General features: G+C 45.5%; 1 protein-coding gene across 1 annotated transcript; it reads left to right on the plus strand.

The window, feature by feature from the left end:
• Window positions 1–297: 297 nt before the first annotated feature.
• Window positions 298–17,587, plus strand: SFTPB (surfactant protein B; the record flags this gene model as incomplete). Its single annotated transcript, XM_081333429.1, has 10 exons — window positions 298–340; window positions 10,286–10,440; window positions 11,916–11,987; window positions 12,651–12,776; window positions 13,079–13,228; window positions 13,612–13,701; window positions 14,796–14,979; window positions 15,480–15,631; window positions 16,590–16,670; window positions 17,267–17,587. The coding sequence occupies 10 exons, from the start codon at window positions 298–300 to the stop codon at window positions 17,474–17,476; spliced, it is 1,263 nt and encodes a 420-aa protein (XP_081189555.1). The 3' UTR covers window positions 17,477–17,587.
• Between the last annotated feature and the right edge of the window lie 732 nt (window positions 17,588–18,319).

Here is an 18,319-nt window from a genome sequence, read left to right on the forward strand (position 1 = left end):
CTGCCAGTTCCCCTCATCAGGTTCCTGAGGAGTGAATGTGCTCCGTTGCTGTCGAAGCACAGGGGCTGAAAGGGAGCGCCCATCCCAAGTTGCAAAACCCACGTCCTCTGAAGACGCCTAATCTTGAGGGCCTGGCAGCCGCCCTCCTGGGGGAGTCCCGCAGGGCTGGGAATGAATTGGGAAGTGCCAAGCAGGCGATGCTTCTCCATCAGCCTCTCCATTGGCTGCCTTTGCTCGCTCAGTGAAGAATAAAAAGGGCTCTGTCTGAGCCGTGGCATGCATGCCGGACAGCTCGCCATGTGGCCCCTGCTCCTGCTCAGCCTGCTCTCCGGAGGCCTGGGTAAGTAACGGGGGTGGGGGGGCATTGAGTGGGGAGAACCACCATAGCCCCCCCACAGGCCTGCCACCATCTGGGCAGGCTGCTTAATAAGATACCCCAAAATGGAGGAAAAGGCTTCTCAGCCTGAGGAAGTCCTGGCCCTTTGAAGCCACCCGGGTGACATTTGGGCCGTCCCTCCCTCTCCAGCTGACCACCTCAAAGGGGCTGTTGGGATGGGAAAACAGGAGGAGGAGGAAGGGGGCTATGTTCCTGCCTTGAATTACTTACAAAGCAATACAGGGGCGGGGTGTGTGTGTGGAATTAATCAGGATACCCTGATGGGCCTCAGGAAAGATTGAGAGGCAGTGGGGTGAGTGACGTTTGTTTTAAATTACCCCCAACATTTTCTAATCCGTGACCCTTCAGTAGAAGACTTAATTCAGGAGAGAAAATGGATGATTTTCTGACTTCTGACACACCCCAAGAGGCCAGCCAGGGGAAAGGCAGAAGGGCCTCCAGAGCCCATAGCAATTTGGCCCATTTCTGGCCAAAGATAACTGGGGATGCTTCCTGCCTCCTCTCCATCACCAGCTTTTCCCTTCACCATTTTACCCAGCAGCCATCAGGTTTTCTAGATCAGGGCCTTTCAACTTTTTCACACATTGTACCACTTTTATGATATGACAGTATTTGAGTAGCACCAGTGCTTGCTCCTGGGGAGGAAAGCCATGGCAAATCTAGACAGCACACTAAAAAGCAGAGACATCACCCTGGTCAACAAAAGTGCGTATAGTCAAGGCTATGGTCTTCCCAGTTGCAATGTATGGCAGTGAAAGCTGGACCATAAGAAAGGCTGAGCGCCAAAGAATTGAGGCCTTTGAACTATGGTGCTGGAGAAGACTCCTGCGAGTTCCTTGGACTGCAAGGCGATCAAACCGGTCAGTCCTAGAGGAGATCAACCCTGACTGCTCTTTAGAAGGCCAGATCCTGAAGCTAAAACTCAAATACTTTGGCCATCTAATGAGAAGGAAGGACTCACTGGAGAAGAGCCTAATGCTGGGAAAGATTGAGGGCAATAGAAGAAGGGGACGACAGAGAATGAGGTGGCTGGATGGAGTCACTGAAGCAGTAGGCGTGAGCTTAAATGGACTCCAGAAGATGGTAGAGGACAGGAAGGCCTGGAGGAACGTTGTCCATAGGGTCGCGATGGGTCGGACATGACTTCGCAACTAACAACAACAGTGCTTAGCAAGGTGTCAAAAATTTGATGACTAAAAAAGGAGGGGGATTTGGGGATTTACTGATTAGACTCATCTGTTGTTATAGAAATGGCTAGTTTATAATATTATGGAAAAGTTAAAAAGTTGAGGTTCAATGTTAATGCTTCCTTCTACTGCAACAAGGGAAGTCTGTTCTTTTTTCCTTCTCCCTCTCACTTTTCCCCCCTTTTTCCTCCCCACTGTGTCCTACTATTTGTTTTTGTATTTTTGTATTTTATTCTATAATCTAATAAAATATTACAAACTGCAGAAAGAAAGGAAAAAAGTACCAGTTTTAATTTCTTCAGTGGCTGTTCCTTTGCTGAATCACTTTCCCTTTGCACTGACAAGTGTATGATGAATTTATCCATGTTTATTAATATGCACCAGTACCAGCTAGCTCAGGAATCTTCAAACTTGGCACTTTTAAGACTTGTGGACTTCAACTCCCAGAATTCCTCAGCAATCATAGCTGGTTGAGGAATTCTGGGAATTGAGTTTGTACACGCTAGCTGGTCAGCCCTTCTTCCTTTTTCCCTTCTGAGCATTCCTTCCACAGTGTAGTAAGAATGCACCCCAGATCCCTTCTCTGTATCCTTAAAGACACAGGAATCAAGTGCAAATCAAGAAAAGCTCACAAAATAAAGAAACACATAAACTCTGGGTTTTTTTCTTTAAGCTGCCTCAGGTGTGTCACGTGTCACAATGTTGCAATTCAAGACTGAAAGGCTCCGGCAATTGCGAAAAGCTTTAACTTTAAATTTAGCCTGTTTACTTTCAAAGAAAACTTTCTATTCATAAAAATGAATATAAATAAAGAAAAGAAAAGAAAACTTTCTAAAAGCCATAGACAGACTCAAGATAAGGGGTAAAACTAATTACTTTTGTTTAAAGGGATTAAACCTAAGTCAATACTTTGGATTCATTGCTAGCCTAAAATACAGACTTTTGTTGTTAGTTGCGAAATCATGTCCTACCCATCGCGACCCCATGAACAATGTTCCTCCAGGCCTTCCCTGTCCTCTACCATCTTCTGGAGTCCATTTAAGCTCACGCCTACTGCTTCAGTGACTCCATCCAGCCACCTCATTCTCTGTCGTCCCCTTTTTCTATTGCCCTCAATCTTTCCCAAAAATACAGACTAAAATATTCCAATAACCAAAGCACACAAAGGAGCCTCTGAATTACAAAACGCTGTAAAAACTGTACAAAAATCCTTATGGTAACCCAATCAAACTGCCAGCTGATCCAGAACTAAATAAATCCACCTCCTTTCCAACATGCTCGTCTCCCAGCTTTTCATTTCATCAGCACTGATTGCATTTTCCTGGCTGGAGAAAACAAACCAGGGGACCTTTTCTTCCAGCAACAGCTGCTGCTTCTTCACTGTCCCTGTTTCCTTCCTGACTGCTGAATTCTCTTTCCCTGTTGCCTTTTTTTCCCTTTCCCATCCAAACCACCTCCTTTTATAGCCTCTCCTCTCCTCCCCCCCTTTTCTTCAATTCACCTCCAGCTCCACTTAGCAAGCGTCAATCAGCTGAAGCCAATCAGATGGAGCCCTGCCGGCTCCTGGGGCTTCTGCTAAGCCCAGACAGTCCTGCATCTGCAGCTGCCTCTCCCTCAGGCTTGGGTCGGTTTTGCTCGTTCCCCTCCCCCACTACACTTCTCTAGGACGGTCACCTACCACCTGCCACATAGCAAAGTACCACAGGTGGTATGCGTACCACCAGTTGAAAAATCCTGCACTAGACCATGGAAAACAAAGCTATTTTTCTCAATTTCATTCATATCTAGGGACTGTGTTGGACTAGACAAACTACAGTCTGAATTGGAGAGATTCTGACATTCTGAACCTAACTTTCTAAGCAGAGTGCCTTCCCTCCACTGTCTTAACATGGTTCACCCTGAACTTTAAGACGAGCAGCACATCAGAGATTCCTTAGCAGAATAACAAAGTTGGAAGGGACCTTCTAGTCCAACCCCCTGCACAAGCAGGAGATCCTAAACCATTTTGGACAATTGGCTGTCCAATCTTTTCTTAAAAACCTTCAGGGATGAACCACCCACAATGTCTGGAGGCAAGCTGTTCCAATGATTAATTGTTCTAACTGTTAGGACATTTCTCCTTAGTTCTAGGTTGCTTCTCTCCTTGATTAGTTTCCACCATTGCCTAGAGTCTCAACATTTTTTCTGTATCATAGTAACCAGAACTGGACACAGTATTCCAAGTGTAGTTTTACCAAAGCAGTATATAGTGGTACTTCACGTGATCTTCATACTGTTCTTCTGTTGATGCAGCCTAGAATTACATGGGCTTTTTGGCAGCTACAGCACACTGCATTTGCATTTATACACTTCAAATAAATAACCGTAAGTCAACTTGGTGTTTTTGGCTGCCAGTTGGTTTGTATTTTAAATATTGAGCTAACCTGAGCAAACAATTTGAGTAGGAACATTACATACAACCATTTTTTCCAAAAGCTTTGCTTCCTTAAAAACATTTGGTGGTTATGATAGACCGTTTCAAACTGAACACAAACATAATTTCAGAACTACTGTATCACCTATGAACATTGAGATTTATGAAACCAACTTTTAATGACTAGAATGTATTGAATCGCATAATGTTTATGAGATGCTGCATCAGCTGAACAGAGCTACGAATGTCTTGTTGCTGGGCTTTGTTTGTACTCAGTGTCCAACACATCTTGCTGCAGTGTCCGAAATAGTCAGCCAGCATCAGTGGATTCCAGTTGCCCCGATAAAATCCTGATAAAAAATTTCACCATGTTCATCATTAACTGTACTTAGACTTTCAGGATGACGCTGGAAGATGAGCCCCTCAGGTCGGAAGGCGTCCAATATGCTACTGGGGAAGAGCAGAGGGCTAGTACTAGTAGCGCCAGAAAGAATGAAGCGACTGGGCCAAAGCCGAAAGGACGCTCAGCTGTGGATGTGTCTGGTGGTGAAAGGAAAGTCCGATGCTGTAAAGATTTTTTCTCCATAGGAACCTGGAATGTAAGATCCATGAATCAAGGCAAGCTGGACGTGGTCAAACAAGAGATGACAAGACTGAACATTGACATCTTAGGTATCAGCGAACTAAAATGGACAGGAATGGGTGAATTTAATTCAGATGACCATCAGGTATACTACTGCGGGCAAGAATCCCTCAGAAGAAATGGAGTAGCCTTCATAGTCAATAAAAGAGTAGGAAAAGCAATACTGGGATACAATCCTCAAAATGACAGAATGATCTCAGTTCGAATCCAAGGCAAACCATTCAATATCACAGTAGTCCAAGTCTATGCCCCAACCACCGGTGCTGAAGAGGATGAAATTGACCGGTTCTATGAAGCCCTACAGCACCTTATAGAACTAACACCAAAAAATGATGTCCTTATCATCATGGGGGATTGGAATGCTAAAGTAGGAAGCCAAAAGATAACTGGAATAACAGGCAAGTTTGGCCTTGGAGTGCAAAATGAAGCAGGGCACAGGCTGATAGAATTTTGTCAAGAGAATACGATGGTCATAGCAAACACTCTTTTCCAACAACCCAAGAGACGGCTCTACACATGGACATCACCAGACGGTCAACACAGAAATCAGATTGACTATATGCTCTGCAGCCAAAGATGGAGAAGCTCTATACAGTCAGTAAAAACAAGACCAGGAGCTGACTGTGGCTCAGACCATGAGCTTCTCCTTGCAAAGTTTAGGCTTAAACTGAAGAAAGTAGGGAAAAGCGCTAGGCCACTCAGGTATGAATTAAATCATATCCCTGTTGAATATACAGTAGAGGTGACAAATAGATTTAAGGAATTAGATCTGATAGACAGAGTGCCTGAAGAACTATGGACAGAGGTTCGCAACATTGTACAACAGGTAGCAACCAAAACCATCCCAAAGAAAAAGAAATGCAAGAAAGCAAAATGGCTATCTGAGGAAGCTTTGCAAATAGCTGAGGAAAGGAGGGAAGCGAAAGGCAAGGGAGAAAAAGAAAGATACGCCCAATTGAATGCAGAATTCCAGAGAATAGCTAGAAGAGATAAGAATGCCTTCTTAAATGAACAGTGCAAAGAAATAGAAGAAAACAATAGAATAGGGAGGACCAGAGATCTTTTCAAGAAAATTGGAGAGATGAAGGGGACGTTTAATGCAAAAATGGGCATGATAAAGGACCAAAATGGCAGGGACCTAACAGAGGCAGAAGAGATTAAGAAGCGGTGGCAAAATTACACAGAAGAACTATACAAGAATGAGCTTAACGTTCCAGATAATCACAATGAGGTGGTCACTGACCTCGAGCCAGACATCCTAGAATGTGAAGTGAAGTGGGCCTTAGAAAAGCTGAGCAACAACAAAGCTAGTGGAGGTGACAGTATTCCAGCTGAGCTATTCAAAATCTTAAAAGACAATGCAGTAAAAGTGCTACACTCAATTTGCCAGCAAATTTGGAAAACTCAACAGTGGCCACAGGATTGGAAAAGATCAGTTTACATTCCAATTCCAAAGAAAGGCAGTGCCAAAGAATGTTCAAACTATCGCACCATTGCACTCATTTCTCATGCTAGTAAAGTCATGCTTAAAATCCTACAAGCTAGACTTCAGCAGTATCTAGATCGAGAACTACCAGAAGTACAGGCAGGATTTCGAAGAGGCAGAGGAACTAGAGATCAAATTGCCAACATACGCTGGATCATGGAGAAAGCTAGGGAGTTCCAGAAAAACATCTACTTCTGCTTCATTGACTATGCTAAAGCCTTTGATTGTGTGGATCATAACAAACTGTGGCAAGTTCTTAAAGAGATGGGAGTACCAGACCATCTTATTTGTCTCTTGAGAAACCTATATGCGGGTCAAGAAGCAACAGTGAGAACTGGACACGGAACCACTGATTGGTTCAAAATTGGGAAAGGAGTCCGGCAAGGCTGTATACTGTCGCCCTGCCTATTTAACTTATATGCAGAGCACATCATGAGAAAGGCAGGGCTAGATGAATCAAAAATTGGAATTAAGATTGCCGGAAGAAATATCAACAATCTAAGATACGCAGATGATACCACTCTAATGGCAGAAAGTGAAGAAGAACTAAAGAGCCTCTTGTTGCGGGTGAAGAAGGAGAGTGCAAAACTTGGGTTGAAACTTAACATTAAGAAAACCAAGATCATGGCATCTGGCCCTCTCAATTCCTGGCAAATAGATGGGGAAGAAATGGAGGTAGTGACAGATTTTATTTTCCTGGGCTCCAAGATCACTGCAGATGGGGACTGTAGCCAAGAAATTAAAAGACGCTTGCTCCTTGGGAGGAAAGCCATGGCAAATCTAGACAGCACACTAAAAAGCAGAGACATCACCCTGTCAACAAAAGTGCATATAGTCAAGGCTATGGTCTTCCCAGTTGCAATGTATGGCAGTGAAAGTTGGACCATAAGAAAGGCTGAGCGCCAAAGAATTGAGGCCTTTGAACTATGGTGCTGGAGAAGACTCCTGCGAGTCCCTTGGACTGCAAGGCGATCAAACCGGTCAGTCCTAGAGGAGATCAATCCTGACTGCTCTTTAGAAGGCCAGATCCTGAAGCTGAAACTCAAATACTTTGGCCACCTAATGAGAAGGAAGGACTCACTGGAGAAGAGCCTAATGCTGGGAAAGATTGAGGGCAATAGAAGAAGGGGACGACAGAGAATGAGGTGGCTGGATGGAGTCACTGAAGCAGTAGGCGTGAGCTTAAATGGACTCCAGAAGATGGTAGAGGACAGGAAGGCCTGGAGGAATGTTGTCCATAGGGTCGCGATGGGTCGGACACGACTTCGCAGCTAACAACAACAGACTTTCAGGAAAATAGCATGAATGCAGAAGGTTTAAGGTTTAAGGTTTATTAAATTTTTATACCGCCCTTCTCCCGAAGGACTCAGGGCGGTGAACAGGGCATATCATAAAACTACAAAAATACAAAAGTTAAAAAAGAATTAAATTATTGCCCACAGTAAAAACAATAGAAAATATATATAAATATTAAAACCCTAAGTAACTCCCCATCAGGCCAGGCCAGCTTGTTCAAATAAATGGGTCTTTAACCCGCGCCGGAAGGAGCGGAGATCCGGTGCCATCCGGAGCTCAACCGGCAGCTGATTCCACAAAGCCGGAGCGCCCACAGAGAAGGCCCTCCCCCTGGGGGCCACCAGCCGACATTCTCTGACTGGAGGCACCCTGAGGAGGCCCTCTCTGTGGGAACGCACAGGGCGGAGGGGAGTCGACGCCAGAAAATGAACCTGTTGCACTTTGTGGTCTTGTATACTGTAAGAAGTCTGTCAACCAGCTAAGTGTAGTTTGGTGCTCTGTAGTTACCAAGAAAATCCTCAACAACATCCTTGAATTCTTTCCAGGCAATTTCTCTGACCCCACTAACAGATCTTCAAACTGCTTGTCATTGATGGTATATCAGTTCTGCGGACCAACAAAAATGTCTTCCTTAATCTTGGCATGAGTTATTCTTGGAAACATGTATCTTAGAATAGAATAGAGCTGGAAGACCTTGGAAGTCTTCTAGTCCAGCCCTCTGCTCAGGCAGGAGAACCTATACTATCTCAAATAATGAAAACCTTTAACTTCCTTGTTCATCACTGTCCCAAAAATTTTCATTAGTCAGAGTTTTATGTGAAGCAAAGGCAAAAATATCTTTATCGGTTCAACAAGCAGTTAAGGTGCCACCTTGTTCTGTCCTGGAACCAAATTCTATTATAGAGGCAATTTATTTTTAATGTAATGTGACTTTCTTCCATAGCTGTCCCATTCACACAACAACAACAACAACTGGATATATCCGAGTTGCATTTCAAGCAGCAGAGCCATTACTTTTAGATGTCCACAGATATTCCAGTTGTACTTGGTGTACTGGACAGTTCCATGTTTTTATATGTTTCTTTCATGTGTGCAGCACAACCAACATGTACAGTGCCAAAACAGAATATTTCTATAAAACAGTATGTGATAGGTTGTGACAAATTATTTTCCTAATTAGCAGCCCAAAACCTATAAGATAGATCCCAAAGTAATCAGGAAGCAAAAGAAAAAAAGGCATGTGATTCATTGCTCAAGGGAACTAAACCAGCGACTTGTAGAACAGACAATCAGACTAGGGTGGGTAGCTGTCTCCCAGGAGCAATTATCAAAGAGATAATTAAAGGGCTTACAAAATAATTAACCTCACAGATTATTATCCCTTTCTCCTCTTTTATGTGGGGACCAATGATACGACAAAGTCACTGACAACAATATCAAGAGACTGCAAGTAGCTAGGCATGGAAGCCAAAGAGATGAGGGTACAGGTGTTTGTTTTCTCCTAGACTCTCCATGAAAGGTAGGCATCCAATGAAGGAATGAAGAACCATGGAAGCAAATCCCTGGCTCGGGATGGTGCCATCGAGAGAACTTTGGAGTCTTAGACCATGGCCACAATGCCTGCATGGGAGAGCCCTTGGCAGGGGATGGGTTACACCTCAGAAGAACCAGGAAGAACGTCTTTGGAAACCAGCTGGCTCACCTTATCTGAAGAACTTTAAACAAAATTGGAGGGGGAGGGAGACAAAGTATTGAAAGCTAATTCTATTCACAGACCTCAGGGCAATCAAACAAGTGGTAAGAAAGAACAAAACAGGTGGTGTGGAAAGCAAACACAGGGTCATCAAAAAGGACTTAAATGCCTATACACCAATGCTCAAAGTACAAGAAACAAACAGGGCCATCTTTAATTCCAAGTACATGAAGGCAGGTATGATATTGTTGCCATTACAGAAACTTGTTGGGATGAAATCCATAAATGGAAAACGCAGCTAGAGGAATTTAAATCGTTTAAAAGAAACAGACCAAACAAAAGAGGAGGAGGAGTTGCACTATTTATATAAGAAATAACTACATCTCTACAGAAATAGAGCACAACAATGATGAAAACCATCTCGAATGCATTTGGGTCAATATAAAAGGAAAATGGACTATTCTACATTTAGTTGCCAGGCTGATACCCTTGCTTTTCCACCAAAAAAATGATTTTTGCCATCACTAACATAAACATAACACCATGTAATCTTTGACTTACTTATTCGCTCAGTGAGCATGTGAAGTCACAGCATGTTCTTTCCCAACCTCCCTGGGCTTTTGCCCTCCTGCAGCACCTTCCCCAATTCATGCAGCCTGTGCAGGGACTCTCGGGATCTCCCCCCCCCTGTAGCATCCCTGCACTCCTTACCTGGGACTCCCTTCACTTCCACTTAATGGCCTCCCTGCCTGAAGTCACAGTGGCAACTGGGGCTGATGGAATTGCCTTTGCTAACCAGTGTGGTCACGTGGTGTCCTGCTTTATGACTGTAATGCTTAGCAATGGACAGTGGTGCCAATTTTGGCCGTATTTTGAGGACCAACTGCAGTACTATTTTGGCAAGCCAAAGCAGAAAGACACGAACAAATGCTATATCTCATTGGTGGGAAATGACTCAAGTGTAACAGCTTAGTCTCCTATGAAATGAACTGGACAACCTTGAGCCAATCAACATCTTTATACTTAACCTATTTTAGAGAAGTGTTATGTAAAGAATATATATTTGCCCTGAACATAAGGGCAGGCTAAAATGGTTTTTAATGCATTCTGTTTTTTCTGTCCTCACTGCATACAACCAGTAACAACCTGACCTTCTCCTTCCCTTTCCAGTCCTAACCAGCAAGATCCAGAATGAATGTGCCAAGGGGGCAGCGTACTGGTGCAGCAACTTAATAGCAGCTATCAAGTGTGGTGCTTTGGATCACTGTGTCCAGACTGGGTGGAATCAAGCCAGCAATGAGAGTCTCTGGAACAGAATCAGCAATGTAGGTATTGTGATGTTACTGTTAGCCATAAATATCAGCAGATCTGCTAGCCCAGTGGGCCTTTGCCCAAATGGCACCTGAGCCGGAAATGCAGACAAAAACGTATTTGTTATGTAAACAAGTAAAGAGAGTCACTTCACCCAAAAGAGGAAAGATGGAGAATCGCTTTATATTCAGTTCAAATAGTTGGGTTTGTAATGAGTTCTTTCACTGCATGATGTTGTGATTCAGGGTCAGCCTGTGGGTTCCGCAGTTGGGTCGGACGATTCAGAGGAGGAGGAGGGGGGTGTTGGAGAGGTTGCTGAGGGGGTTGGAGAGCTTGCTGATGAGAGCCCTCAGCCAGGCCCCTCCCACCTGGTTGTGACGCAGACCCAGCTGTGTGAGCCTGACAGCGTGGATGAAGATGACCCACAGCTGGCCCTGTTCAAGGACGCCCGACGCAGGAGGCAGTCAATCAGGAGTAAACAGAGGAAGGCAATGGGGCACCTCGGAAGGAGGCAGAGAGAAGCCATGCCCTGAACTGTTTAAAAGGGGAATGCGTGGGAGGACTGGTTTGCTGAAGGCAACTGTTTGAATAGCTCCTGTTTCATGGTTCGTGTTTGCTCTCTTTGCTCTGTTTGCTCTGTTTATGTTTTTATGTTAATAAATTTGGCAGGCTTAGTTCCAGCCTCTTGCCTTCTTGTAAAAGGGGTTGTCCCTGCCTTTTCTGCAGGGCCGGTAGCAGGCTGGTACAGAACACATGATATCATTTGACCCATCAGTGATGTAGCATGAATGGTCAATAGCTTTAGTAGGTAGCATGTGACATTTCATAGTATGCCTTAATATTCTTAGTATGATCTTGTTAAGGCTCATCCTCGTATTGAGGAGGCATATTTCCCACATTATAATGAATTTGCAAGTTACTACACTTCAAGTCTATATACAATAAAGGAGATTCCTTGTTCTTGGCAATTTGAACCAGTTCTTATCAGACTTTACATTCCTCATGGTGAGCTTGTTTGTTACTTCGAAGACATCTAGTAATGTTACTCAAAGAAATGTCTAGTTACTGAAAACATTAATCAAAGAGCTCCTCCCTCCTTCTGCTGTTGCCATCAATATGTAGGAAGGACCATGGGAGACTGGCGGAAGATCTGCAGCCATGGTCTGATGCAAGGCAGCTCTGTCCAGAGGTGGGGGGGCACGAGGCCCATCCTGAAGGGATCCTCCCTAATTTTCCAGAGACTAAAAAGAGAGGAGGGCAGCAATAGTCTCGGTCTTGAAAGATTCTGCTAATGGAATCTTACAATAACTCTATGGTTGGTGGTTCTTAACTGGATTACCTCAAATGAATAAAGGTATCTGTGGACCCGTTGACTGCCAGGGCTCAGAAGTCAACACGCTGAAGCCCAGAGAAGAGGAAATACTTCGGGATGGGTGAGTGAAGGCTTTGCGGAAGAGGTTCTCAGAGGGTGAATTATGTTTTCTTCCAGGAGGACATGTGTGCAGACTGCAAACAACTTATCTCCATCCTTGTGCGCATGGCCAAGGAATCAACCTTTAAGGTAACAAAGCAATTCATTAATTTACCAGCTCTCAGAGTAGAATCTAACAACATTATTTGAGTGCCTGCTATTCTTCTTAAGTTTTTCCAGACTCAGATGTGCAGTTTATTTGTTCTTCTTTCCTCCAGAAGTTACAGAATGGGACAACTTGCCACAGCCAGCCCACTGTGGGACAACTTACTGTGGGACAATTTAATAATTCTATTTAATTATTTAAAATAAATAAAAAATATTTTAATTTTTGCAATTCACGTTTCATTTTGTCCGTCCTTTTGCATCCTTTCTTTAATGATTCTATTCCACTATTTCTTTGATATTAGTGTAATTCTTGTCCCACAGCGAGTTGTCCTGAAGCGAGCTGGCTGTGGCAAGTTGTCTGGCAATGAATTGGCCGTGGCAATTTGTCACAGACTCCAGAAGATATGGGTGTTGAGCAGCCCTTTGTCTAGAATAGAATAGAGCCTCCTGCTTGAGCAGGAGATTGGAGTAGAAGACTTCCCTTCCAGCTCTGTTGTTATTCTGTTATTCCGTTGCATGGATGTTTTTCTAACTTTGAGGCTGTGGGCAGGGCCAAGTGGTCTGAGCAGCTCCCAGCTGAAGTGGAAGGCCGTCTTGTCCCAACCCATCTTGCGTAATCCTCTTCATATAATCATCTCTCAACAGAAAACTCTCCAGAAGTATTTAGAGCATGAATGTACCAATTTGCCACTTCAAACACTTATCCCACAGTGCCAGGCCTTGGTAAAGGACTACTATGCTCGTTTAATTGCCAGCCTGGAGGAACAGTTTGTAAGTAGTTACTTCCTATGAATGGGGAGATGTCTTCATCACAACCTCTTCTTCCAATCTCACCGGGAAAACAGTCTCTGAGCTGGGGAGGATGGATGGCGTATCTCAAGATATGTACGGATTAGGTTGGGAGTTCCCGGAATGGCTGGGCAGCATCCGACAGCCACTTGGGCTGCCCTGGGAAGGCTTTCTGCACAAGACCTTTGCACCGCTCCTGAATCCAGTGGAGCTTATGAAAGGGACCTCCTCTAGGTTCTGCCTCTGCTGGCCACTACATAGGTCATGCCCTTTCTCCCCATCAGGACCCCCACGTCATTTGTGCCCGGTTGGGTGCCTGTCCAGCTGACCTTCCGGGAAGCAAGGATGGCTTGATGCAGCTGCTCACAGGGCTAGAGCAGCTCCTTCCACAGCTGCAAGGCCAGACACCCATCCTGCCCAGTGGCCACACTCAGGTAAAGGCAGCTTCAGAGTGCCCACAGCTCCACGGTAAGGGCTTGTGGGACCCCTCCTTTCTCAGCAATGTAGCGGAGGGGGAGGGGGAGGGGAGGCCTGGAAAAGGGGAAGGGCAAGATGCCCTTCTATTCCTCAAGCACCTTTGTCTTCCACACTCCAAACGTCTTTTAAAACCTTCCAAGAGGCAGGTGAGAGGATCTGGGTTCCACCATGGGGTCTATGTGGTGAGGAACTGGGAGAGATGGGCTTTGCTGCTGCTGCCGCTGCTGCTGCTGCTGCCGCTGCTGCCGGAAAATAGCTGGGCAGCCGTCAAGGTCCCACATGAAACCTCTCGGCCAAAGGCTCCATGTGGCCTGGGAGTAACAGGCTCTTCTTTTGCTAGGAGGCCCCCCGGGAACTGCTGCCCATCCCCCTGCCTCTCTGCTGGTTGTGCAGGACGTTTATTGGCAAGGCTGAGTCTGTCATCCCCAAGGTACGGCATCACCGGGTCTGCCTCGTTAGCGGCTGCACCCTTGAGCAATCGGCTGCAAAATTCAGCACCAGGGGAGCGAATCGTGCGGCACGTAAGGGGTGGAGGGTGTGTATTGACGCTCACAGAGCCTGCAGGGAAAGGGACTAATCGGAGCGGTGGGTTCATGAACGTTGTCTATACGGACATGAATGGCTGCGGTGGCTTTTTTGTAAGGGCAAATCAAACAGGGGTGGTGTGGTCCCTGGATAAGGGAAGAGGTCCTCTTTGTAGGATCTGCTTTTGGTCTAGAGAGCCAGCGAGGCTGTTCCTGACCTGTATAACTAAAGCAACTGTCCTGCTCTGAAACTGGAGGTTTTCAGGAAGAGACTGGACAGCCATTTGTCCGGAATGGTCTTGGGCCTCCTGCCTGAGTAGGGGGTTGGACTAGAAGACCCACAAGGTCCCTTCCAGCTCTCTTATCCTTTCTTGTTGCCTCTTAGCAGCTGAGCTTGAGTCGGAGGGATCTAATGCAAAGAAAATTCAGAGCACATCACAGGAAGTGTACTTTGCACAACTCACCATGAATTGCTTGCAGTGGTCAAGAGCTTAAGTCATTTTATTTGTTTGTTTATATCCTGCCTTTATTATTTTTACATCTAATCCTTCTCCCTCCTCCTACTTTCCCCACAACAACCACCCTGCTGAGGTGGGCTGGGCTGAGAGTCATCCAGCTGACTTTCATGGCTAAGGTGGGACTTGAACTCTCTTGCCTTAACCACTAGATGAAACTAAAGAGGGTTGGAAAAGAGGTGGGAGGAGGGAGACAGTGGTCAGTAGCAGAGCTAAAAGTCCCCTCAGAGGAAGGAGTGCCATCACAATGTCTCTCAGCCCCTGGGGAAGCCAAGCAGAAATTTTCTATTTGGGGATTCTATTTATGCAGCTCAGGAGGTAATTCATACATTTTATGAATAAAACTTTGTTCATTCCATGAACAAACATTGTAAAGAAGTTGGGTAATATCTCTAGAATCTCTTTCTCCTAGAGTTTAGAAGCTTTCAATTAAGCCCCACCAGATTTCTTGAAATGGAGATGTTCATGTATCCATCTTTCCTCAGGCCGCTATAGGGAAAGCCTTCTCCAAACTCTGCTACATTCTGCCAGCGGTTGTGGCTGGCATGTGCCAGTGTCTGATGGAGAAATATACGGTGATCATTGTGGACACAATTGTGAGCAAGCTGGGGCCACGCCTGATCTGTGGAATGATGTTCATGTGTGCCTCAGAGGAAAACTGTGGTCCAGGTACAAAAGTCTCTATGAGGCTCTTTCCTTTTCTCTTTTTCCCAGGCCAGGTAATGACACACCAGGTGACCAAGAAGCAACGGGCATGTGGGGAATAGAATAGGCCAACTCCAGTGCAGAAGAGGCTGTGGCCAAACACAGGGTGGGAGGAGAGGGGGACACACGCTGTGTCTCCAGCAAGGAAAGGCTGTTCAAAAGGGAGACGCTGTCAATATTTTAATGGCACAAGAAAGATTCACTGGTCTCCAGCAACGCCAGTCCTCAGTATCAAAATGAAGACACGCTAGGCGGCCAATGCTAGATCATCCTGACATTCTTTGAGGTCTGTTCCCATGAAGTCTGTTTTTGGCTGCAGAAGAACTCTCACGCAGGAGACAGTTTCGAGGACTTGCTGCTACAGTCGATACCCCTCCAGGGAAAGCAGAGGCTGAAAAGGGCTTCCTTGGGGTGCCCCCTCCCCCCATCTAACTTCAGCAGCGCTTTGTGCTTCTCCTCTGCAGACATACTGTTGCCGGCTACAGCCGAGGGATGTCAGACGTGTCTTATGATCAGTGACCAAGTGAAGGCATCGCTAAGAGCAAATCGCACCAGGAGGGCAGTGCAGGCAGCCTTGTCCACAGCCTGCAGCCGTTCCTTTTCCTTCTGGCCTCAGGTGAGGATCCTGGGGCAGGGATGCGGCTGTGCTCTAAGCATTCCAGCTGTCCTGGGAGAGCAGAATGCTACTTTTTGTAGATGTGACACAGGCAGACATGATGGGATACTGAATAGCACATGGGACTTAGTTTATGCTAAGGCAAGGTGTCCCCAAATCACTAATACTCTGCGGTTAGTCACTAGGTCTGCATAAAAACCAGAACCTCCATTTTTAATGATAGCTGCGTCTTTTTCAAAAATATTTTCAGAACTGTAACAATATACTGTTTTTTGAAAATATTTTCAAAACAGAAGAATTTCAGCAACATATCTTATGTGGATACTACCTTCACCAGGATAAGGTTTAAATCTATCAGTCTGCAAGGAAATTGTGCATCTTATTCATGTTTAATGTAGTTAATTGAGAAATGTGACACAGGAAAAAAATTCCTAAATAGTTAAATTTAATGCATATACAGACATAGTGGGTGTGGTGACTCGGTTGGTTAAAGATGCTGAGCTTCTCAGCTGGAAAGCTGGCAGCCGGTTCGAGAGCCAAGTGCCCTGTGACAGGGTGAGCTCCCATTATTTGCTCCAGCTCCTGCCCACCCAGTCCGCCACAGCAACTGGGGAGGGGAACGGGGTGGCTTGAGAAGGGGCTAGAGGTAAAACATACAAGTAAGTCTCCGGTGTTTATTTTAATCAAAACCAGTCATTTTAATGTCTAGACAATCCATGGCCCGTTGGGTCATTTCAGAGATATTTCCTTCACAGATCCTCAATACCTTCTGCAATGGCAGAGCTTCCAATGTTTTGGAAAAGTTCTTAAAAATTCAGGAAGATATTCAGACCATCCGGAGAGGGCCATTCTTTGGCCTTGGTCCTTACCCCTTTCGCCTGCAGTCCCCCTGCTGAGGTTGGGGGTTTGGGGATGTGCATTCCGGTGGCCCAGAAGCTATGTTTCTGTCTCTCCACAGTGCAACCACTTCATCTATCAGCACCAGCCAAAGCTGTCTGCACTATTGATGAAGCCATGGGACTCCCAAACTACCTGCCAGGTAGGAAGAGCTCGGAAACTTTTCAAGCACAGCCAACTGATGTGCACCGTTCTGACTAATCCTAAGAGTGGAGCAATTGGAGACAAAACACAGGCCGTGCACCTCGGGAAGACACAGGTGTTAACAATCCAAGCCACATATTCTGGACTGGGGGAGCAAAGAGAGAGGAAAAGGGCAGATACAAAAGGCGTATTTGGAAAGACTTTGTTGAATCTTTGTGATTCAACGTGAGGAAAAAGAAGCCAAGCATGAAAGGGATAAAGGCCGGTCTGTTCTGGTTAAAAGGGATCTTGCAAGCATTGCTATTATGGGGATCTGTTTTTCCAGGTTTTAAAAGAAACAGGCATTTACTCTGAGCGCTACTGCTCTCTTTTCTGCTTCTCCAGATTAATGAAGCAGAACTGACCCACTTGCAGAGAGCTGCCTGCAAATGGGTCAGTCTAAGGAAAGGGGTAGTGTGGACACCTGGACTTCACGAGAAGGGTTGGCCAGTGAAGTCAGACTGTCCCCCCTTCCTCTTGTGATGAGGGAAGAAGAGGCGGTCCTCCTATCCACTTACCCAAACGGGGCCTCTGTTTCCTCTTGTCCCTCCACAGGAACTGGGGGCCTGCAGAGCCGAGCAGCTTTTGCCAAGCGCCGCTCCCTGTGCCCAGGGACCCACTTACTGGTGCTCCAGCCTGAGTGCAGCCAAGCAATGCCAGGTGAGGACTGGGCCTTCCTTCTCAGGCGTCCCTCAGACCTGGCCAGTCTGCACTGCCAGCGGCTGCCAGCTTGGCGGGGCTGTTTTAGTCCTAGCAATTCAATGAGGACACAATTGGGAACCAGTGTAAACCCAAAAGGATGGATTTCTAATTAATTTAGGAGCTATGACCCCCCTCCTCCTCGGCTCATCCCAGAAAGTTGCAGGGGGTCACAAGGATGGGGATCCCTTGTTTGGGACCAGGATCTAATTTCTCGCTCTCCCATCCTCCTCTAGGCTATACAGCATTGCCAGAATCACGCATGGTTGTAAACGACCAAGGAGTGTCCTACTTAAGGCAGGACAGCTCTGCTTCTCTCACCTTGAGTGCTGATGAAGAAAATATTCTCAACTATTAAAATTAACCTGCAGAGCACACTGACAAAGTGTTTTCCTTGTGCAAGCTAAGTTTGCATTTATAGATACATGTGATACAGTACAAGACAAATCCTGGGATTGAAGACTGTCCATACCTTACTTTTATCAGAGAATTCTTGAGGCTTTTTTTACCCTAAGGAGACACCATTGAGAACTCAACCAAGGTATTAGAAATATTTTGGGAGGAAGTAAATGGTATGGCCATGCAGTGGCTTGGAATGAATTTGGAACATGCAGTAATATGAGCCAAGCACCGTCTGGCTCATTAAAAGAGCTGTGTCACTTTCTAGCATTGCATAGCTACTGCTCCAGTACTGTCAAGCCCTGAACATCCAAGCAAACGGTCTCATTAATCAGATTGTCAAGAAAAGGGGATTACTGAACCTTGGAAACTAATCAAGAGACCATATTTATTAGTAATAAAAATATGAATTTCTCTGAGGTGCCCCAATGTGAGGCTGAACTGTGCATCTGCTCATCTCCCAACCCTTGCCTTAGAAAGCAGAATGATTAAACATCATTTAATTTATAG

Source organism: Vipera berus (assembly GCF_964194415.1).
Source record: "Vipera berus genome assembly, chromosome: 8".
In the NCBI taxonomy this organism is placed as follows: domain Eukaryota; kingdom Metazoa; phylum Chordata; class Lepidosauria; order Squamata; family Viperidae; genus Vipera; species Vipera berus.